Source organism: Sphaerodactylus townsendi, linkage group LG05 (genome assembly GCF_021028975.2).
Source record: "Sphaerodactylus townsendi isolate TG3544 linkage group LG05, MPM_Stown_v2.3, whole genome shotgun sequence".
Classification (NCBI taxonomy): Eukaryota; Metazoa; Chordata; class Lepidosauria; order Squamata; family Sphaerodactylidae; genus Sphaerodactylus; species Sphaerodactylus townsendi.
In genome coordinates this window covers 37239184-37263374 of record NC_059429.1, presented here as the reverse complement: position 1 = coordinate 37263374, position 24191 = coordinate 37239184, and the positions used below count along the sequence as shown (strand labels likewise).

At 41.3% G+C, this 24191-nt stretch overlaps 1 protein-coding gene across 1 annotated transcript in view; it reads right to left on the bottom strand.

Moving 5' to 3' along the window:
* COL11A1 (collagen type XI alpha 1 chain) overlaps window positions 1-24191 on the bottom strand; it is a 309931-nt gene that overhangs the window by 218670 nt on the left and 67070 nt on the right. Inside the window, exon 6 of the mRNA XM_048496576.1 lies at window positions 5987-6115. Within this exon, the coding sequence (XP_048352533.1) occupies window positions 5987-6115 (129 nt within the window). The remainder of the gene's footprint in view (window positions 1-5986; window positions 6116-24191) is intronic.

Genomic DNA, 24191 nt, shown 5'->3' with positions numbered 1-24191 from the left:
TTATGCCAGCCGGCCAGACAGACACATCAGCGTGACCCTGCACTGCCTACTGTGGCTGTTCTGCCCACCCACCCAACCCATCTAGATTGGGCTGCCTGAAAAGGGAACAGGCATTGCTCAACCTGTTCATAAGATAAAAAGCATCTCTAGCAGTGATGGCGAAACTTTTTGAGACCGAGTGCCCAAATTGCAATCCAAACCCCACTTATTTATCGCAAAGTGCCAACCCGGCAATTTAACCTGAATGTTGAAGTTTTAGTTTAGAAAAAAACTATTTGCCCCCTCTTCCTCCACCCCACCCACTCGAGCAGGGGCCAGCCTGCTGTAGCGTCCAGCAAGTCCCGTGCGCACCGCTCTGTGCCTCTCTAGCATCTCTGCTCCCCCCCTCGGGGAGCCACCCGGAGCACAGACACCAGGAGCACAGGCACCAGGCCTGCCAGTCGCTCACCACGGTGTGCGTACATCGTGCTCAGTGGTCCAGGCCAGCCTAGATGTGTGTGGGGGTGGGGGTGGGGGGTGATTTTTTGCCCCCCACATGACAAACTCTCTGTGTGTGTGCCCACAGAGAGGGCTCCAAGTGCCATAGGTTCGCCATCACTGATCTATAGTATCAGTCCAGTAAAACAGCAATCCTGTGAAGATTAGTTCTAACACCAGATTATTTGTCTCCTTTTGCATTAAGTATATTCAGAATAAATATGATGGAAATGACCAAAAAGTCATGCCTGTGCTTAATTCAGGGGCCCTCATTAGTGCTTTATAAAGAAAATTGGTGTTTTAAGAGGTGCAAAGGCTAAACAACAAAAGAATTAATCTGATATTTAACAATGCTTTTTTAAAAAAAGGATGAATCAGATAATAGTAAATTCCAAAATGATGTGGAATTCAATAAGGGACTTGAAAGTCTACCTGAACTTCAGCTGGGTCCTATATTGCACCAGGATCCATTACTCTTCACCTCTTCTCTTCCCATAACACACAAGCAAAATCCTTTTCAAATAAGGTGAGCTAAAGGCTGCATTTAGGAGAAGCCACTTCCCAAAGTACAGAGAGCAGTGTTTACTGGTATACTTACTATTTTCATTGCTCTGTTTTGCCTCCAGGAAATACGCAATAAAATATTTTCCTAACTAGAAAGTTTATATATATTTTAGTCCTACAACTAAATATGTGCTGGAGATGAAAAAGCACCTCACACAATCTTTCTCTTTCAGGAAACACGGACTTTTTGCAAAAAAGGCGAGCCAAATAAGCGCCGAGTCCTCAAAATGAGTATGACTACATTTTGTCTGGATCTTCCCTTCCAAAAAAAAGTTTTCATTAAAGGTGTCTATTTTATTTCTTTCACATAATCCTTGCAATTGGGGCAGGGCCAAAACAAATGAAGCAGAGCTCCCATTTGGGAGCAATTGCTCCATCTCCAGTCAGGCTGTAAGATTTATGAGTCTGTGGGATATCATTCCAAAGGAAGGCCTCACAGCAAAGGCCCTGTCGAATCAGACCAAACTGCTTGCTCAGAATATGTACTGCAGGGAACAATCCAGCTTTGAGAAGGCTACAGCACATGGCTGAATAGCTCTTTTTCCTTCTCTCCAAGTTCTCAGATGCAGCTAAGCTAATGTGATTTGTCTTGACACAGTTCAGTGCATTTAGGTTTACAGTGCAGCCAGGATGTTTACAAAAGTCAAAGCACAGATTTTTTTTTAAAAGCTCCCAAGAAAGAAAGATGTTCAACTCTCATACTTGTTAAAAAAAAACCTTTCATATTTCAATTACAAAAAGCAGTGTTTTTAATGTGTAAAAATCTTCACTTTGGAGTACAATTACCAGCTTCCACGACATGGACTGCATCCACATATTGTTGGATATGACTCTGTGGCTGATTCTGCATGGGTCAAAAACAGCAGTGTGAAAACGGTGTGAAAAGGGTGTAAAAGGGTTTAAAATGGTATAAAAGGGTTTAGACTGTTTTCACACCGCTGTTTTTGGCCCATGCGGAATCAGCCTATAGTAACAATTTGCAACTGAATTATGTTGTGTGGAGAAGACAATCCATCTATGAAAGATTAGATATTATTTATTTAGAATATTTTTATGAGGCCTCTCCAGAATCTACTCCACAACAAACCATAAAACTATGTGTGTAAAGTGCCATCAAGTTACAGCCACCTTATGGTAACCACAGCAAGGCAAGTTTTCAAGGCAACAGCTTAGCTTCGAAGATCGGATGAGATTGGGCTATGCCATGCCAACTTCCCTCATAAAACTAACCAACAATTAAATATATCGAATAGCAATAGTGCCATAGTGTAACAACAGCAAAACTTCTGAATGTAGCCAAGTAGGCCTTGAACTGGAAGTTGTAATATGAAGAGCAGTGCTTTGTTGATCAGTCAAAAGTCAGGCTCTAAATATTTACACCAGTCTTTTCCATCTAGAGGCTTCATAATAAGCCCTTCGGGGAAGAGGCGGCCTAGAAATCTAAAATATAAATAAATAAATAAATAATAATAATAGCTATGTGCCACCAAATTGCAAATGACTCATGTGAACCCCAGGACCATGGGATTTTCAAGGCCTAAGATGAGCAAAGGTGGTTTGTCATTGCCTTCCTGGTTTTCCTTGGTGGCCTTCAACAAGCTCCAACAAGATTGGCTAGTCAGGGATGTTCTGGCTACTAAAGCTTCATAATGCCTGCAAGTTTCCATGAATATTTTATTTTGTATTACTTCTTTAAATTACATTTCTTGGTTGCACTGTACATCTACAGAGTCCTTATCAAATACTCCACAACAACTCACTGAGCCTTTCTGCCATCTGCAAACTTTATCTTCAGTGTCATAATAACAGATGATGACAACTGAATCTGAAATGATTATTCTAACAAAGTAGCCAGGTGCATCCAAGAGAAGCAGGAACTCGAATCCAGAATGAATTCCTGCACTCTAATTGAATCTATACTGATTACATGAAAAGCAATCTGAGTTTTATTTTTATACACATACACACCAGTGTGGTGTAGTGGTTGCAGTCTTGGACTGCAATCTGGGAGGCCCAGATTCAAATCCCTTCTATGCCATTGAAGTCTGCTGAGAGACCTTGGGCTAGTTACACACTCGTAGGCCAACCTGTCTAACAAAATTGCTATGAGGATAAGATGTGAGGATAAAATCTAAGATTCTTTGGGTCTGCACTGGGGATAAAATCTAAGATTCTTTGGGTCTGCACTGGGGATAAAGGCAATGTATAAATGAAGTAATGGATAATTAAATTATTGTACATTACTATCATCTATATCTTCTAAAATCAGGCATGGACATACAAACATGAGCCCAGTTCTTTCCATTCATTATTGGTGATCTGTCTTATATACAAAAACACACTATTGAAGACATGGAACTAGCAACAACTCCAGGAGGTCAGCAAGGTTAATTCACTGTTGCAAAACAAAGAGATTTGTGACTCTTGCACTGGCAAATTAAATCAGACAGACGCTTTCGAAGACTAAAAACTACTTTGCAGCTGTTCAAAATGGTGGCAGAAGTTGACCTAGTATGTTAATATGAGATGGAGGAGTAAAGTTACACAGTCACAGGGATATTGTTAGGGAAAGTTGAAGAACTCAAACCACCTCAGAATATTATAGACATGATTTTTCCTCAGTACTATTTGCATGTATAGTTCCTAGCTAAAATTAAAAGTAACCAACAAATATTATTAAACTACTCCACTTTTCTTTCTTTCTTTCTTTCTTTCTTTCTTTCTTTCTTTCTTTCTTTCTTTCTTTCTTTCTTTCTTTCTTTCTTTCTTTCTTTCTTTCTTAAATTTATCCAAAGGCAGTCCTTTGAACTGAACTGAAGAAACAATACTTTTCTGCCACCATTGAGAATGCACAATGTATGCCAACAAAGCTGTTCCAGGTAATCAGAGGCCTACTGGGAACTGGTTTCCAAGAGGAGATGGACTGTTTCTTGACTCTTGTGGATAAAATTGAAAGAGCCTTCTATGGAACAGAGGAAAAATGAGTTTCAGGTCACTCCATCAGCTGATTTAGTATCAAAGCACCGAGTTAATTCCTTGGTCTATTAAGCATGGGCAGCTTACCACAATCAGAAGTAACATTCACCATGCAGCCTTTGTTTTGAGGTATATTTGTGGTTGTTACCCACTACCCTGTCTGCAGTGGAGCAGGCATTACCCTTTACCCTGGGGTTTAGCTTCTTTTTTTTTTGAGGAGCTGAGCTGTATTATGTTCACTGGATTGGCAACTTCACCCTGTTCAGCCCAGCCCAGCCGCATGCATGTTCCCACTGGATGTGATCAGACATTTCCTCCCACCCTTCCCAGAACCACCCCCCCATCTTAATAATCCAATGACTGTAAAAATTCAAATATCTTATGCAGTATATATGACAATTTATATCCTTGGAGATTCAGGGATGAGTGCTCTTTTCACCAAGGCGGGGTGGGGGCTGCAAAGCAAAAGCTTATCCAACAGTGGCTGGAGAAATCCCCTTGCAATCATGTTGGTGGGAGGGTTTTTTGGCAGGAGTGGGAAGGGGGGAGACAAAAATCCAGTTTGAAAATGCAGAGAAAGATAATTTTTACAATGATTATCTTTTCATAATGATATATCGATATATTAATATTGCAATATAACAAATAACAAACATTGAAATAATAAACCTGAAAAGACTCCTTGTCCGCCACCTGCATACTGTTCCCATTCTCTGGTGCAAGGGAGCGGGAGAGATGAAACAAGGTAAGCTGGCAGTGGGCAGGGGGAAGACGGCAAGGCAAAGCTGTGTTCACTGGCAAATCTCCCCCAATCAGAAAGCCAAGAAAATTGAAGTTGCACTTAAAGCGGGGTTGCTTGGCATGGGGAGAATAGAAATTGAAAGTGGGACATAGGGAAATATGTCCATACAAGAAATCTTGCCCAGGCAGACATTTGCCCCTGCAGTGCGGCAAATACCTTGTGCATACTCAGCCCTAGATAGTTATTTTTTTAAAAAAACAACTAAGCATTATACTGCATTTTTAGGGCACCATATCACTAAACCTCATAATAACTACAGAAAAACTGATGCTCAGTACAGCTGAAGACTGCCCCTGTACACATTACAGTGAGCCCACATTCATCCTGAATGTGAATTAGGGAGGGCTGTTGGATAGTCCCATAAGAAAAAAAACCCAAAAATGTCTTGTTGCCATTTGGGGGGTTTTTTTCTGAAAAAAAGACAGCAAAAAAGGGGAGATAAATAAGCAAATCCCCCCCTCCAAAAAAAAAAGGCCTGCTACCTTTAAAAAAAGGTCCTCTTCCTGCTCCCAGCAGTTGAACAGTGGACGTAGCCACATAAAGTTCAGGGGCAGGGCTCATTGTGATGCTGGCCTGGCCAGGTCCACCTTTAAACTGCAGGGTCTCTGAAACCAACAGTGTAAAGCTGAGAACAGTCGGGCAGCAGTGGCGTAGCACTCAGAGGACAGGGTAGGGCATCTTGCCCTGGGTGCATGCTGGGGCGGGAATGTGGTGTGGGTGGGGGCATTCCAGGGCATGGACATGGCAGGGGCACAGGGCACACATACGCCCCGGGACCAGTTCCCCCTCGCTCCACCCCTGCCAGGCAGAGTCCAGCATCAAACTGCAGGCTCACTGGAAAGGGTGCCTACTTGAAATATATCACAATAACTATAACTCTCTCTCTCTCTTTCTCTCTCTCTCTCTCTCTCTCTCTCTCTCTCTCTCTCTGTGTGTGTGTGTGTGTGTGTATATATATATATAACTTGAAATACATAAATGCTCCAAAGTAATGCATAGATGGAAATATTAAACACAATTAAAGAACATTCTAGAAAGAATAGGTAAGCAAGTGCATTAGTAAGGAAGGCATTCTCTTTTGCTGTAACTACATGCTCCTGCAATAACCAGGCTCCAGCACACCCATTAAAGTGCAATAAATCTAGTAAAACATGACTCATTACTCACCTCATCAACTTGAGGCTCTTGAGCCTGAGGAGTATTGGGCACAGGGGAATCACAGTCGGGGCTGTAATGCTCACAATAGTCGTAGGCTGCTCTGGGATCACTGATAATCAACAGCTGCTGGATATCACCCTGCCGGGAATAAATAAAGGAGATTATAAATTAGCAACCCTTATAGGTCATGGGGAGTAATGAAAAGGAATCCTTCTTCTCTGCAAAACAACCTTGCTTAAGTGAGATGCATCTAATAGAGATTTAATTATTTTGCAGAACCAGTTAATTTATCGGAGTAATGTATTTTCTGCTCTTACAGCTTCAACATGGCTTGTTAACAGCTTTGTTGTGTACAAATAGGTGTTTTATGGGGAGGTGAAATCATTGCACAGCCAAATGTTTAAGTCCTTATTTAGAAATTGATTAAAGGAATTGAGACAGAGGCTGCAACTATCTCATTGGGATCTAACACATGGAAATAAAGCCATTCATATGTTTTCAGACAGCCAGAGTAAAAGAGCAACTCAGAACTTTGTCTCCTTTCAAAGCTTACCAAAACATCTTCCAAGAGTGCTGTAGTAACTTCCCGTCTATGATCATTTGTTGATGTTGATGGCATTTTACCAATGAAAACTTTTAATTTCTTCATGATTAGTGTTTTAAAATTTTCATTTTTGTATAAATGCAGCAATGTATTTAATAACTGAGGGCATGATCCCAACAAATATATCTAAGTCCCATTGATTGCAATAGAAGACATTAAACTTTCTTGAAAGTAGTACTTTGGGAGAAAAATCATGTTCAACATGGTCTACTTTTATTCAACTCCTTAATATTGACTGGATCATGACCTTTATTTTCAATGTTCTAATATACATGTACAGTGTACAAATTGCAACAAAACTAAGTAACCAGCCAAAAAATATTTTCTGAAAAGGGATTAGAAAATTAAAGGGAAACCATGGTCCAAGCATACTTTTTTCTGTTAAGTAACAAACAGTCATAATTTACATAATTACACACAACAAGAGTACCCCCTGAGCACAGTTACCTTCCTTCTGAGTCCACTGATATCAATTGGTTTAGTAAGAACATAAGAACATAAGAACTAGCCTGCTGGATCAGACCAGAGTCCATCTAGTCCAGCATTCTGCTACTCACAGTGGCCCACCAGGTGCCTTTGGGAGCTCACATGCAGGAGGTGAACGCAATGGCTTCTGCTGCTGCTGCTGCTCCTGAGCACCTGGTCTGCTAAGGCATTTGCAATCTGAGATCAAAGAGGATCAAGATTGGTAGCCATAGATTGACTTCTCCTCCATAAATCTGTCCAAGCTCTTTTTAAAGCTATCCAGGTTAGTGGCCATCACCACCTCCTGTGGCAGCATATTCCAAACACCAATCACACGTTGCATGAAGAAGTGTTTCCTTTTATTAGTCCTAATTCTTCCCCCCAGCATTTTCAATATATGCCCCCTGGTTCTAGTGGATGTAGGGAGAAAGAGCAGAAAATTCTCTCTGTCAACATTTTTCTACCCCATGCATAATTTTATAGACTTCAATCATACCCCCCCCCCAGACGTCTCCTCTCCAAACTAAAGAGTCCCAAACACTGCAGCCTCTCCTCATAAGGAAGATGCTCCAATCCTTCAAATCATCCTCAAGGTTGCCCTTCTCTGCACTCTTTTCTATCTCTCTCCGATATCCCTTTCTCTGAGATGTGGCTAACCAGAACTGAACACAGTACTCCTTAAGTGCAGTCAGCACCACTGCTTTATATAAGGGCATGACAATCCTTGCAGTTTTATTATCAACTCCTTTCCTAATTATCCCCAGTATAGAGTTTGCCTTTTTCACAGCTGCCATGCATTGAGTTGACATTCTCATGGAACTATCAACTAAGACGCCTAAATCCCTTTCCTGGTCTGTGACTGATAGCACTGGACCCCCTAGTAGCGCAGTATGTGAAGTTTGGATTTTGCCCCTATGTGCATCATCACTCTTACATTTAGCTGTTACATTGGAACTGCATTTGCCATTTCTGAGCCCACTCCACCTAATTTATCAAGGTCCTGCTTTGAGCTCTTCTCAGAATTTTCCTTTGTGGTTCTCTCTACCCACCTTACTATAATTTGGTATCATCTGCAAACTCTACTGGCCACCACACTACCCACCCCTACTTCCAGGTCATTTATGAATAAGTTAAAGAGCACTGGTCCCAAACGGATCCTTGGGGGACACCACTCCCGGGAACATCTCTCCATTGTGAGAGAACTTCCCATTTATACCCCACCCTTTGTTTCCTTGTTCCTCAACTAGTTTTTAATCCATAGGGAGGACTTCCCCCTCTTATTCCTTCATTGCTGAGTTTTCTCAACAGTCTCTGGTGAGGGAACTCTGTCAAAGCCTTTGGAAATCCAAGTAGACAATGTCCACTGGTTCCCCCTCTTATCCACATGTCTTGCTTTACACCCCTCAAAGAACTCTAGTAAGTTTGTAAGACAGGACTTGCCTCTACAAAAGCAATGCTGACTCTTCCTCAGCAGGTCTTGCTTTTCTACATGTTTAATAATTTTATCTTTAATGATAGATTCTACTAATTTACCAGGAACAGATGTCAAACTGACTGGCCTGTAATTTCCTGGGTCCCCCCTAGGCCCTTTCTTAGAGGTTGGTGTGACATTGGCCATCTTCCAGTCTTCAGGGATGGAGCCTGATTTCAGGGATAAGTTGCATATTAATGTGAGAACATCAGCAATTTCATGCTTGAGCTCTTTAAGAACTCTTAGGTGAATGCAATCTGGGCCAAGGGATTGATTGATTGATTGATTGATTGATTGATTGATTGATTGATTGATTGATTGATTGATTGATTGATTTGTTTGTTTGTTTGTTTGTTTGTTTATTTTTTGAACTTCTATACCTGCCTTCCTTATCTCCCGGAGAGGTTGCTCTGGGCGGTGTACAACACAGAGGGAAACAATATAGGCGATTAAAACATTTAAAAGCAGCGACAACCATAAAAAACATATCTAGTAAATATAATAAATTACAATAAAATAATTAGCGTTCAGCAATCTACTACTCTAGAATTCCCACCCCTCCCTTAAAGGGGGACACATGGCGTCCGACGCTCTAATTTGTAGAGAACTCCCTCCTCTCCAAAAGCAAGGGAGGGGAATGGGCGAAGTCTAAGATGGCTAGGACACATTAGTTGGCCTGCAGGATGTCAGGGCCAGAGGAAGGGGGGGGCACCTCAACGGCTGGTTCCTCCAAAGTGCCCCGGCCCAACAACTCGTTTCCTCTTACAGACCCTGTGGAACTCAGCAAGTTCTCCAAGCAGGGGTCTTCTGGACAGTTGGCGGGAGAGCTGCTCCATTTCAGGTTCCGGGTCAGCCAGAGCCATTAATGCTCTGCTGCCCGTGTGGAGGCTAGCCTGATCGCTGAGGGGCCAGGGACCATCAGGTAGATTGGGGGTTCTTCTACTCGATCGAAGAGGCCGTGCAGGGACATATGGGGGGTGATACGGTCTCGGAAGATAATGATGGTCTCCAGGCTGCTTAGAAGCCTTAAAGGTCAAGGTACCCAAATGCACCTTTGAAGATGATCCGGAATTCCACAGGGAAGCCAGTGCAGCTTGGACGCAGTATAGGTCGTAATGTGGCTGCTCCAGGGTATGGCGCTTACCTGCAAGCAAACGCGCTGGGCTGCATGCTGGACTAGCTTTAGTCTCCTGATCAAACGCAGAAGGGAAGTGCTCCGCTGTAGGAGCTTAGAAGTTACAATGAAGTCTAGTTCTGGAGAGATGAGACCATTGCATGGATCACAGTGGCTAGGGTCTGCTTGGGAGAGGAAGGCTTGCTCAGCCTACAGGCCCTGGGACGAAGGTGGAAGAAAAAAGTGCAGCCCGGGTTATATAGGCCACCTGGGTCTCCATTGGAAGAGAGACAAATCCAGGTGGGACCCCTAGGTCCGGCTGCGAGATGGTAGAGGGGATCGGCGCCAAAGTGCGATTTCTCCCACACCTCCACACAGCTGCTGGGAACAGCTCCACTCCACCCCTCACGGTCTTCTAGAGCTACAGAGGACTTCTCCTTCTTCGGATGGGTTCAGTTTTTAACCTGCTCTGCCCGTGAATCCAACCAGCTGCACCGGCTTCCAAACAAGTGCTGTAGAGCTCAAGCAGGGGCGGTGGTTTTCACTCCTCTCCATCAACAGAACGAGCTGTGTGTCATCTGTGTACTGATGACAAATCAGCCCGAAACTCCGTACCAGCTGAGCAAGGGGTCGCATATAGATATTAAATAGCAGTGGGGATAATAGTGCCCCCTGGGGTACACCGCATTGAAGCGGGCACTTCCGGGAGGCTTGATCCCTGCACCTCACTTGCTGACTCCGGCCCCGGAGGAACGAGACAATCCATTGAAGGAACGAGACAATCCATTGAACCGCCAGGCAGTAGCTGATTCACCTCCTAAGAAGCTTGGTTCAGGTGGAGGAATTTTCCTCACCTCCTCTTGGGTGAAGACAGATGCAAAGAATTCATTCAGCTTCTCTGCAATCTCCCTGTCATCTTTTAGCACACCTTTTGTTCCTTCATCATCTAACAGGCCTACCGGCCTTCCCTAGTATTGGCTTCCCCTTCTGCTTTCTTTGATGTACTTGAAGAACTGTTTGTTGCTAGTCTTGATGTTTGCAGCCATGCCCTCATAATCCTTTTTTGGCCTCCCTCATGGCGCTTAACTCTTTGCTTCTCTCTTTGCCACCATTCTGTGTTCTCTCTGGTATTCTTTCATCAGTTAAGGTTGGATCTTCCATTTTCTAAAAAAGACATCTTCTTTTTTTTCCTCCTCACAATAATTTCCTCAACCTCCCTTTGCTTACAACTTCATGGTGGCTTTTCTTTTTTTGGACTGGCTGCTCTTCTCCTAACTCCCTCAGTGGAACACATCTCCAGCTGAGCTTTTAAGACTGTGTTTTTAAATAACCTCCAAGCACCTTGGACATTTTTGACTCTCTTGATTTTCCCTTTCAGCTTCCTGCGCACTATCCCCCTCATCTTTGAGAAATTTCCCTTTCTGAAGGCGAATGTAACTATATTAGTAGTTGTCACTTGTTTGCATGCAGAGATAAAATTCTGCTTAGTAATTCTGCTTAGGATAGCCATGTAGACTACAATTGAAATTAACAGGTTTTACATATGCAACTCAATACAGGATTGCAGTCTGTCTCTCTTATTTATGCTGATGATGCCTTCTCTCGTTTTCCACACAAAGAGTTTTTATACCTTGGCAATTCATCTCTTCTGTAAAGAATGATCCCACTCAGAAAGGAAACTCTCAAGAGATGCTTCTTCTTGATCTGCTTTTTTCTGATAGCTCAGGCCTGAACAACTGACCTACCAACCTGAATGTAGCACACCAGCCTGTCCAAGTGTTATGCATTGCCTGGTGCTTGATATTATTTTTCTCCCTTTGTAGTTCCAGACAGACTATAATAAGTTCTTCTCCCATTGGTACTAAATCTTAAACCTTTCAAACTAATACAAGGTGGAATGAAAATTGGGGTGAGGGACATGAGGAACATTAAACGTTTGAGATATGCCGATGATACCACATTACTGGCAAAAAATAGCAAAGACTTGAAACAGCTAATGTTGAAAGTTAAAGCGGAAAGTGCCAAAGCAAGACTACATATAAACATCAAGACTACTGGGGGATTACTCAACTTTAAGATTGACAGTGAGGTAACTGAAATTGTTCAAAACTTTCTATTCCTTGGTTCCATCATCAACCAAAAGTGAGACTGCCACCAAGAAATCAGAAGACTATTGAGACTGGGAAGGGAAGCCATGAAGGAGCTAGGGGAAAAAAATTAAGAGTAAGGATAGGTCACTGGCAACCAAAATTGCGTTGATTTGTGCCATGGTCAACATGATAGACTTCTGAGAGCTAACGAGACTAGGCCAGCCTGGGTTAACCTAGGTCTTTATACCAAATTGATTTTTTATATCTAGTTTAATTCTGGATGAGTTCATATTATTCCTCCAAACAATCACTTTGAGAAATGGTAGTATTAATTAATCTGCAGCAAGCCAGAAGCCATTTTAGAATCTGTAACCATGGAAATGGTGGTCTTATTCCATTCTTCAAAGAGCTGAGCTCAGATGTTTGGATTCTCCATCCAGGGAGCTGTCCAGCAGAACAAGAAGCTGGATCCAGGTCATGATTTCTGAAACAGCAGGAGAGCTGTCCAACCAGATAGCAAGAAGGTGGAGAAAAGGAAGTAGTCAGAAAAAAAGTGTGATACTAGCCTGTTCCACATGGTGTTTTGTATCCTGCCTTGCAGTACCACCTTTCTGGTTCATCACTAAAAACCATTAGATCAGGGATCTCAGTAGATCAGGGATCTCAGTAGTTCTATGTGAATGTGCCATCTTCTTATGTAAGTTTCTGTTTTGATCCAAGAGGTGATTGTGGGTGCAAGCATGAAGGCCTGTGTCCTGAAATGGAAGGATGGAAGCATGGACTCCAGATTCCATGGGTTTCAAGAGCAGGCTGTTGTCCAAGGCTGCTGACCTAGAGTCATCCTCAGAGAGTATTCTCTTTCTCTCCCTGATCTCCTTAGGTATTTCATATATGAAAGATCCAACAAGAGTTAGCAACCATGATGACCAAATGGATCATCCAAATCAACCTTTCTAAGGAAAACCCCAACCATCTGCCTATAGCAGGGGTCTGCAACCTGCGGCTCTCCAGATGTTCATGGACTACAATCCTCTGGCCTATAGCCTTCAAACATGTGACAGCATCTCCATTCCTTGTGTATGCTGAAAACAAATTTAGCCCCACCATAACACTAGTAATGCCATGAAGAAATTAATCCCCCATGATATTATTATTATCTGTTCTACATTTAATCCTCTTGCTCACTGAGTGTATAGAAGACTAATGCCTTAATTTTATTTTATTTACACTGGTGAAAGTGTTTTACAGTAATTTCTATCACCCTTTCACCATTCTGATTTTTATAATCTAATAATCAACCAGAAGCAACATACAGTACTTTAAAGTCACACTTAGGATTCCTTAAATTTAATTATATTTACTTTGTTTTAATTTTTAATATTGCTTTAACTCTTAAGTAAAGTTACTCTTAAGTAATGTTTTAACATAATCATTCCCTCCCTCAGCCCTCCGGCACTACATGTTCATGTATTGCTTCATAAGTGTACAAAAACCAGAAATGATACTTCATCTGTTATAAATTGAGGAGGTGGTGTATTGTAATAACTATTCTTTTTCTTTATGATATTTGCATTTTTATGGACTGGATACTAATCTAAAATCCTGGAATATAATCCAGGACAGTTGATTCTTAATGTAAATTTAATAGTTCATAGTGTACTCATCATTATGAGCTGGTTAACACATACATGACAATCACTTGGCAACTTGTAATGTGAGTGTGAATTGGCCACCAGAAATAAAACATGACTATTCTCCAATGTCTTCCCGGTTTGGGGGTTATGTACTGCTGAAAATATTTACCAGCGTGGAAGTCCAGGCTTCACTCAGCTAACAGTCAGTATAGTGTAATGGTTCGAGAAACCATATTTTAATTTTCACTTTGCCATTTGGAAAGAAGCCTTCTAGGCACTGCATAGAGCATCCTAGAAGAAGGGAAGATTAAAAATCTACTACATTCAAATGTGATAATCTAATCACATTTGTTTGTGAAGTGAACAAATCTCAGATTCTTAGGTTTGTCAATGTTCTTATTCTTCATGTGTAGTGTCACAGCAAAAGGTTTCTTCAATTACTTCACATGAACATACTGAAGGAAAGGTGAATCCCAGTAACTAGAATTATAATCCATATTCACATTAGAGTTTATAGGAAACAGCCTTCAGTTTGAGAATAGAGGAGCACACAAATCCAAGGATCTGATGCTCATTCACATCAAAAATCCTATTTCAGTGCAGTAAAGGAGAATGTTTTTATGTAAAATTACACCAAAACATTTAAAATAAAATTCCTCAAAACTCATGCAGTAAAAAGATACTAAAATTAAACAACTCTCCTGCAAAAATAGGTACACAAAAACTTTGTACAGCTCTTTCATTACTCCACTCTTCAACCTGGGTGAGGACAGGGAACTGTCCCTTTTGTTAAACTCTCTTGTTATAGCATCCTGGGAAATCCTTTCAGGTCACCTTCCAAGTTGAGGCTTCCTCTTGGGAGAGCAACCATAGCTTTCTCCATCAGCTATGCTACTCCCACTGAGGCCTTCTCCTCAGACACACAGATATTTCATAGACCACTGGTGTAGATGTGAGCCAGTCAGTGAGCAAAGCAGTTCTACTGAAGGCAGGTCAGCCACTTCCCTTCTATGTCAGGGATCTCTGTGTAGCTGAGAATTAGCGGCAGGCAAGAAGGAGAAGGCTAACACAGCTCTTGCAGGAGGAAGCCCTGATGCAGAAGGGAACCTGAGCAAACTTATCAAGTCACTCCAGCATGAATCAGTGGATGGCTGCTATCTGCTGTTGTTATCTCTGATTTATATGTCACTCATGAATAAGAAGTAAAAATGCTGTAAACCCATATTCGTCAGAACAGTGCTATGGCTACCTCCTATTGCATTACTTCACGCAGCACTCTATTTTCAGGAACATATCCAGAGCATTATAGAGGGTATCACCAGTTTTTACTGTTTCTTAGGACATAAGGTGGATAACTTTAAAAGGCTCTATTTTTCATCCTGCTAAAATCTAAAATTGCAATAAAATACAAAAAGTTAATCAATTAGAATATTACAAGGAATGGCAATAAATGTTTAACTGAAAGGATAAAATGCAAGTTTTTGACTCAATATTCTGAAATTGTGTTCTTCTATGCATAGTCATGTACCTCTAGAAAAAAAGTTGTTCCCCCTCCCCCATGGAAGACTTTTTAAAAAATATATTAACTACAAAAATCCAACTAACTGAATTCTGGAATTATTTTTTGCCTGGAACTGCACAGAACTGCAGGAATCAACTAATACTTTGTAAAAATACTTCACAAGATGATACTCATTAATATTAGTAAAAAGGTTGAGAAACTTAAAAAGTGTATGACTTGTTCCATTCACAGCCATAATATTCTTTCTTGCTTCTTTGTTTCTGAACACAGTGACAGTTGAAAAGCTTTCAGCAGAATTCTACAAGCATTCCATTACAAATCCTTATTTTTTTTAAAAAAGGAGCTGATTATACTGTTGACCTAAACCCATATTATACTGATAAGCACACACCTGTGCATATGTGTGTAAAGTACATTTATATTTTATTGAAGATGTTTTTACCCATCTTTTTCCCATTAAAAATTGACTGCTCCCAGCCCTACAAAATTGTTGTTTTGCTTATTTCTGGAAGGAGTGCATGAAAATTTATCTTTCAAAACAAGTAATTTGTGACATGGAACGTAACATCTAAGTCCAGCTGGATCCCTTACCAGAAGATGCAGGCAATTCCAATTTCCATACATTAGCAACATATTCTAATTCAGTGCCAGGTGTAAAACTGATACAATCAATAATACTTTGACTGTATTGTCAAAGGCTTTCACGGTCAGAATTACTGGAGTTTGTGAGGTTTCTGGGCTGCATGGCCGTGGTCCAGTAGCATTTTCTCCTGACTTTTTGCTTGCATCTGTGGCTGGCATCTTCAGATGCAGGCAAAACATCAGGAGAAAATGCTACTGGAACACGGCCATACAGCCTGGAAACCCCACATCTGTTTGGCATTATGCTTATTTGTACCTCTGTCTCTTTACCAGACAAATGAGATGCCAGAATGACATTTGGAACACATGTACTAAACACAGCATTATGTTTCAAATTCAAATACCAGTTTGACATACACTGTAATCCTATATCTACTTTGACAGTTGTGATACCAGGAGGAAAAAGAATAGGCTGTGCTTGTCATCCCCCCTGCCCTTCACTCCCCGCCCAAACTAATGACAGCTTTGCAGGGACAATCATGAAGGAGGTATGGGAGGAAAGACTTTTTAAAAAATATATATGTATTTTATTGTTTCTTTTTCACAATATAAATATACAACACAAAAGAAGAAAACAGGAAGGAAAAATAATAATAGAAGAAAGCAAAAATGGGAAATTAAAAGAAAATGGGCTGTTTCATCTGCTGGAATGGTACCCTTGCACTTACTGATCCTGAATGTTATCAGAACTAGTGCGTCAAAATAGACCAACACTAGCCTACCTGTCAAATTAAAGGTCTTCAAAACAACTGAGGATGTCAGAGTTAGTCCCCTCCCCTCCCCTCCCTTGCATGCCACCACTCACTCACTCACTCCCCTCCCTTGCATGCCACCCCTCCCCCTCCCTCTGCTAGAGTGGGTGGGCCATGTCCAGATACCAGGCCACCTCCCCTCCACTTCCCTCCCCTCCCCCACTTCCATGCCACCCCTCCCTTTCATGCCATCCTCCCTCCCCTCCGGCTGTCTGCCCCTTTCAGTGAGTGCAGTTTGGAGTGAACAGAAGCTCAGACCAAATGAGATGCCCTTTCTTCCAGAAGTTATCCAGAGGAAAGATTTAATCACATCTGTTCCTATCTTCAAAGCAGCCACAGTGTTGCAAATTAGCATCTGAAAAACTGTACACAATTTGCATCATGGACCTTTCCTATCTAGAATTGGAACTGTGATTGATAGGTCATGGGGTAGGGTTCAGGACACACCAAAATTTGTGCTGTGTTTTATTGTCTCGCTTTATTGGTTTTAATTAACACTGTAACATGCCCTGAGTTTGATCAAATATCTGAGAATCAATTAGTATCATTTGGCCATAACATATGAACCTCCACCTCTACTTTCCATCCTCAGCATTCGGCTGTAGCATTCTGTGAAATGTTAAGCCAGGGCTTAAGAGGCAGGACAGAATGAAAAAAGAAATGTTCAATTAGGAAAAAGGCATAGAAGAAACTAAAAGTTTTAATCATCTTTTCTTTAAAAAATGGAGACCAGTGATGCAGAAACCACAAAGAAGAGAATTCTTCAACTGCAATGAAGAATACTGCAATATAAAATGGCCAGGTTATTGGGAAGAACACAAAGACGACAAATTTTGTTTGTTTGTATGTAACTACTTATTTCTTACTTATGGAGGAGGACAAATATACCTAATTTTATAACTTTTTTTAAGCTAAGAAAGAGAAATGTAGTATGGCTGAAGTTTATCTGGAAACTATCTGGAAAAAATAAGAGAGTTAAAATCTCTTCTGCCTCCTCCCAAATACTTCCCACCTTAATCAACAGTGTCATATATTTATGCCATGAATATGAATTGGGAGGAGATGCATTACTACAAATTTGCAGATATGTCCCCCAAACTTGGGCAAAGCACAGCTTTTGCACAGAATGTTCAGGAGGCAGTAATGTATGGTCCAAAGAATAAAGAAGTTCATATGCTTTTACTCTTTATTTTTTCCACTTCTCTTTTTCCCTGCAATCTGTTAAACTGGATTGACAGGGAACAAAACCAAAGAAGAAAGTACTCTTTTGCCTAGAAACAGTGAGTTCCTTGTAGCTCCCACTCTCCTGATGCTCTTGGATCCCAGCCAACTTCACTCCATGCTCTTTGTCTTGGGTGAAAAAAGCAAAGACCTGATGGACTCCATGGCTTTGATGGCCTGCTGGGGCCTCCTTCTCCTGCCAGAGATGCTTATATTCATCAGCATCTGCACTGATGCAGCTGTTGGGTGCATCCCAGGAGGGGCGGCTTTGCAATCACTTTCATTAGGCCATTACATTTATGGAAGTGTATTGAGGCTGGGCTGCCTTCATGCTGGATTTTGCTTTGCATTGTACTTAAAACTGTGGAATTCTGGCAAGGACTCATTCCTGCTGGACCATGTGTTTGCAAGAAGCACACAGGATCTTGTTACAATTTGGCACTGTGCATAGAAAATTATTTAAAGCTGCTGCCGTTTCACTGGATGTAGCGGCCAGACCTTCCTTTCTGCCAGAGCTGGGACCAAAGAAATTGGAAACTGTTAATGAGCATTCAGAGCATCGACATTTGAACAATACTATAAGAATCACATTCTGAGACTTATGGTCTATGTGGTAAAGTTATTCAAAGATGGGCAAAATTCAGGCGGCTATTACTTGGATAGCCCAGCTAATCCAATCTCACAAGCTCTCAGAAGCTCAGCAGGGTTAGCCCTGACTTTGGCTAGTGCCTGAATGGGAGACCACCAAGGAATACTAGGGCAGAAGAACATAATAGCAAACCAGCTCTGAGAATCCCTTGTATTGAACACCCCGTGCCGTAAGTCAGTTGTGATTTGATGGAAAAGTATTATTATTAGGAGGAAGGGGGGAAAAAGAAGAGCAAAGGAGGAAGAGGCAGAACGATTTGCTGGTGTCTCCTTCATTAGCTCCATTAAAGTTCATCACAATTTATGTTCCTGACCAGCTGAAGTACTGTTAGATGGATTCTGTTTTATTCAGTAAATGTGTTTGTTACAGGTACAGCCAATGTTCCCCTCAGCAAGCATGAAGTGTAAATAACAGACCTGAAGGAGGGGGGGTTTGCACATAAATTCCTTTAAATATTGATGGCAGCAGGAACACACTTCCTGTGTATTGAGGGCCAAGGTCTCAGGAGCTCACAGTGAATAATATCTAGTGTGAGTCAAACAGTTATACCGATTGGTTCTGGTGGGTTTTCTGGGATGTGTGGCCATGGTCTGGTAGATCTTGTTCCTAATGTTTCGCCTGCATCTGTGGCTGGCATCTTCAGAGGTGTATCACAGGGGGAAGTCTGTTACACACTGTGTCCAGAGAGAAGGGAATGTTTGGGGTGTATATTGTCCACTGTTCTGATGCGAACACAATTATTACATGACTAGGGGCCACAAGGACAATGCAGCTTCTTCTCATAAATAATGCTCAAAACAAGGGATGTACAGAACCCCAAAGAAAATATCTGCTGAGCTCAGCAAGATGCTTTTTGTTTCCCTCAACATTTCTTAGATGCCTCCTTTGATCAGGAACCTCTACGTTTGACAGATGAAATTCTGAAACTCGAGTCACCTTCACTTTATTCACAGAAGGGAGAGCTTCTTCACCCAGCCTCAGCTTCACAACAGGTCGCTGATCACCCACAACTCAGCCTTAACGCACTTCGACTAGCAAAATACATCTGTATTTCCTATACATAGCAAGCTAGGAATGTGAGAAATCCTCTTGAAAGAATTTGCTGGCCTTATTGAAATCAACTTTCCCTCAAATTACTCGGATCCTATTCACATTCAGGTCAAGAATCTGTCTTTTCTTTCCAGTATTTGTAAGAGCAATGCTGGCACATGGTGAAAGTAAAAGTAAGCAGTGGCGTGGGAGGTTAAGAGTTCGTGTATCTAATCTGGAAAAACCGGGTTTGATTCTCCGCTCTGCCGCTTGAGCTGTGGAGGATTATCTGGGGAATGTACACTCCCACACATGCCAGCTGGGTGACCTTGGGCTAGTCACAGCTTCTCGGAGCTCTCTCAGCCCCACCTACCTCACAGGGTGTTTGTTGTGAGGGGGGAAGGGCAAGGAGATTGTAAGCCCCTTTGAGTCTCCTACAGGAGAGAGGGGGGATATAAATCCAAACTCTTCTTCTTCTAAGTTGATATGGGCCAGTACAGAGTACCAAAACAAAAATTATTTCTCCCATCTTTTGCTCTGAGCCAACCGAGTGAGTCGTCAGTAAGGCATTTTAGATTTTTTCACCTCTGTCAGTATATAAATAATAAATCATGACAATTATCTTTGTCCAAAGCACAATTTACAGATTTGCCCCTCAAATTTCACATTAGATAAAATTTGGCAGCGCCTCTTTTCAAGAGCAAAACTGGTAGGATCCATGTTCATGCTCTGGAGTGAAAGGTGCTTATTGAAACTATTCACCTTGTGGTTCAATCTCCACTGATTCAAATAAAAAAGGCTAAAAGTCTCTGGGCAGATGCCAACACTTCTAATTAGTTGCTTGATAGTAAAACCACAGACTGAAAATAACAGCAGTCTAGACAGACTGGATATTATTACTATAGAATCTGGAATACCCTGCTGCAGAATTCATTTAATCTTCCTGCAAAAGCCCAGGGGAACCGAAGATTTCCAAAAAGCCTTTAATACAATATTCCACTGCCTCAAGTCTGCTGAAAAGTATATCCGCAGAAAGACATTGTATATGATGCGTCTTCCAGGTTTCTCAAATGCTGAGAAAGCAATATGTGGGTTAAAAAAAATCCAATGAAATCACTGACAATGGGCACTTACAACATTGCACTCAAACCAGAATCAAGTTTTGTGAAGACAGAAGCAGAAAAGATATGCAAATTGTGGTTACAGGAGAGAATCTGCAGCAAAATGCAAATGAATATATGTAATTGGCCAAAGGTCATACAGGAATGTACCCTGAGGTAGGCTAGGCTGAAAATATGTAATTGGCCAAAGGACATACAGGAAGCTTCCATGGCAGAGTGGTGATTTTTCCAGATCCTATTAGAGGAGGGATTGGGTTCAGAGGTATCTTCCTCTGAGTCTAATAATCTCACTCTAAGGAGTAGTTGAACCATGCTTTGGTCCTGAAAGGGACTGGGGGAAGGCAAGGGGGCGGGGGTAGATTTTTCCTACGTTAGGTTGCTATCTTGGGGGTACTACTGGATCCTGGTCTATGGTCAAAGGCACCTTTTATCATCTTCGGCTGGTTTGCCAGATTTGGCAGTTCCTTTAAAAGCATGATCTGGCCACAGTGAGCTATGCTCTGATTACATCCAATTGTTTACGGTTATGCTCTCTACATGCAGCTGCCTTTGAAAATGTTCTGGAAACTTCCACGTTGGTCCAAAATGTGGCAGCCAGGCTATTGTCAGGGGTTGGTTACAAAGGTGTACCACCTCTATGCTGAAAGATCTCACTGGTTACCCATCCATTTCTGGGCATAGTTCAAATTACTGGCTCTTATCTTTATTTGCTCCTTGTTAGATCTTCCTGAGGATTTTAAGAAAATGGTTTTACAATTTTTTGCTCTTGTATATTATATGCTTTTATGTTGAGATACTTTTATTGTTTTATTTGCCCTTGTGTTTAAGGCAGTTAGCTCTCTTGGATGTGTAGCTTCATTTACTGGTTTAAGTGGGTTATGTGTTTGTGCATGTGTGTTAACAGAATTACTGCAAGCCATCTCAGGCATTCCTACAAAGATTGAAGGATAAAACTATTTTAAAGGAACAAAAAAGCGCATTTTAAATATCTGTCCATGTCTATACTGTATTATATCATATTTGATATTCTTATTTATTTCTTCCTCATACTTGTGGGCATGCTTACTCATCTTGTTTGTTCTCTTATGCGTTTTAACATATCTTTACATCTTCTTAAGCGAAAGATAACCACTTTATATAAATATAAATATCACTACTTTTTAACTGGCCTTTGTGTTGCTTAATAGCAGTTTGTCACATAAAAATTAAGCAGGTAGTGTTTTTCTTGGCATGGAAAGTGATGAGAAATGTGTCAATTGGATTGGATTGTTATGAGGTAAAGTGCTGGAGAGGCAAAGTAGGGTAATGGTTAAAGTATCAGACTAGGGTTTGGGAAACTCAAGTTCAAATCCCCTCTTGCACCATGGAAGCTTGCTGGGTAATTTTGGGCCACACATACTCTCAGCCCTGACCTTGGCTAGTACTTATAGGGCTGACCTCCAAGAAATACCAGGGTTGTGATGTGAATGAGAAGCAGATAACAGCAAACCACTTCTGAACATCTCTTGTCTTGAATATCCTATGGGGTCACCATAAGTCAGCTGTGACAATGATATTTTAAAAGTGTTTGCAAACAAATCCTTTATCTTTTACTCTTTTCAAAAAAAATTGCCTCTTGTTAACACTATGTTACTTCCTTGCGTAATACCACACACAACAATGTAACAGCAATACATAGTCAAACATATTCTGGCTCTCTGCTGACAGCGACATGACAGCCAGATTAGTGTAGGAATTAGAGTACTGGACTAGGATACCAAGTATCAATCCCCCCTCTGTCAAAGAAACTTGTTGGGTAACCTCAGGTCAATCTAAGGATGCCAGCCCATTGACTATCACCTTTTGGGTGATGGGAGCAGGAACAAAAGAGGGTGGCATTATGCATGACATCACAACACTTTCAGGGAAAACCAGAAGTGATGTCACATCGCGTACAACACCAGTGATTCTGAATTTTTTATCCCACTACCTGAAGGATCAGTGGCAATAAAACCAGATTGTTAATGCAAGGCCTCTGAAAGCCCTTGGAGAGTCACTTTATCTCAATCTAACTGATGTTGCAAGGTAATAAGAGGAGCATGATGTGAGCTCCTGTTAGGGAGAAAAGCAACACATAAACAAATGAAATTAATTAATTACTGAATGCAAAGAGTGCCCATTGTCACTATGGAACAGTTCTTCTGAGAAGGTCATAAGAGTCACAGCCCACTCATAAAACACACTGTTTTGTTCTAGAAATGCTCTTCACTGCCAGATTAGCCCAGTTTTGGAGGTTTCTCAATGTGTGGTAGCATTATTGGGCCCTTATAACTATATAATAAACACATGGAATAAAATACATGTGTTTATTGCCACACAACTTTGAAACCTCAAGAGTAACATTCTTCCAAAAATGTTTAACCATCAATTACTGCATTCAATCAAAGATTTAATTAATCTCATTCATGGAGCTAGCCATGTTTCAGCAACAAGCTATAACTGAGATGCTATGATGTTAATTTATAAATTTAATTATAAATGTTTTGGCTACACAAGAGTTTTAGAACTCCCAGGACATGGAAATTATTCCCAGATTTCTCAAAAATTAGATTGAAAGCAGAGAAAATAACCAGTTGTGTGTCCCCCCCCCGCCCCGCCCTTCTCTCATAAGAACATAAGAAAGAGTCTGCTGGATCAGGCCAGAGTCCATCTAGTCCAGCACTGTGCTACTCGCAGTGGCCCACCAGATACCTTTGGGAGCTCACATGCAGGATGTGAAAGCAGTGGCCTTCTGCTGCTGCTGCTCCTGAGCACCTGGTCTCTCTCTCTCTCTCTCTCTCTCTCTCTCTCTCTCTCATATCTCTCTTTTTCAGCCTTCCTTTATGTCAAGGAATTTTAAAAAAACACACACACAGCAAAGGTTTTGATAACACTTTTCCTTTTGCAACGATTAAAGAAGGAACACATCTGATTGGTTCAGTAGCAGAGCATCTGCTTGGAATACCAAAGGTCCTAGGTTCAATCCTCAGCATCTCCAGGTCAGAAAGGGTCAGGTTGACCATTATGTGAAAGACCTCTTCCTGACAATCAGGACAGCTTCTTCCAATCATACTACACAGTTTTAAGCTTGATACTTCAATGGTCTGAGTCATGTAAGACAACTCCATGTGTTCGTGTGATTCTCTTTTCTTCAATAAGGCATTTTAATAGCAACTATCACTCTTAGCACTGTTGCCAACCAATGCTAGCAACAGAAATTAATCATAAATATGATTATGAGCCTTTCTATTGGAACATAAGTTATTCAAATGAATTAGTAAATATCTGAACAGGTATTTAATTTTGTTTCAGGTGAACATAAAGTAAAAAAAAGGAGAAAAATCAATATTTTTAAATCACTTTTCTGATAATATAAATGGCTAGAGTGGCAGACTTAATTAGAAAGACCTGGGTTCAAATCCCTACCAAAAAGGTCATTCAAGGAGCTTCAATGTGTCACTCTCTCAGCATAGTGTGTCTGGTTTAAAAGCAAAATGTACACCCAGGCGCTGACGAATATGCTTCCTAGCTTATCATAAAAACCTCAATGGAGGGGCTACTTTCCTTGGCACTACCTTGACCTTAGAAGAAGAATCCTCAAAGGAAGAGTCCTCAAAGCCTGAAGAGCTCCCTGAGCTGCCCACTGTATTGGAGGTTTGCCGTATACCAAAGACTACATGGGGAATATGCCCTACCTTTTCTTACCTCAGCAGGTTCCCATTCAAGAGCTAACAGAATAAGCAGACCCTGAATCGACCCATCTACCTCTAGCAAACCTGGACTGAAGATGCTGAAGCCTAGATCAAGCAAAGAGGTGAACCCCTGGTGGCTTGAGGCAGCCTCCTTTCCAACCTCCTGTGGGAGAATATTTCTATCCTTGAG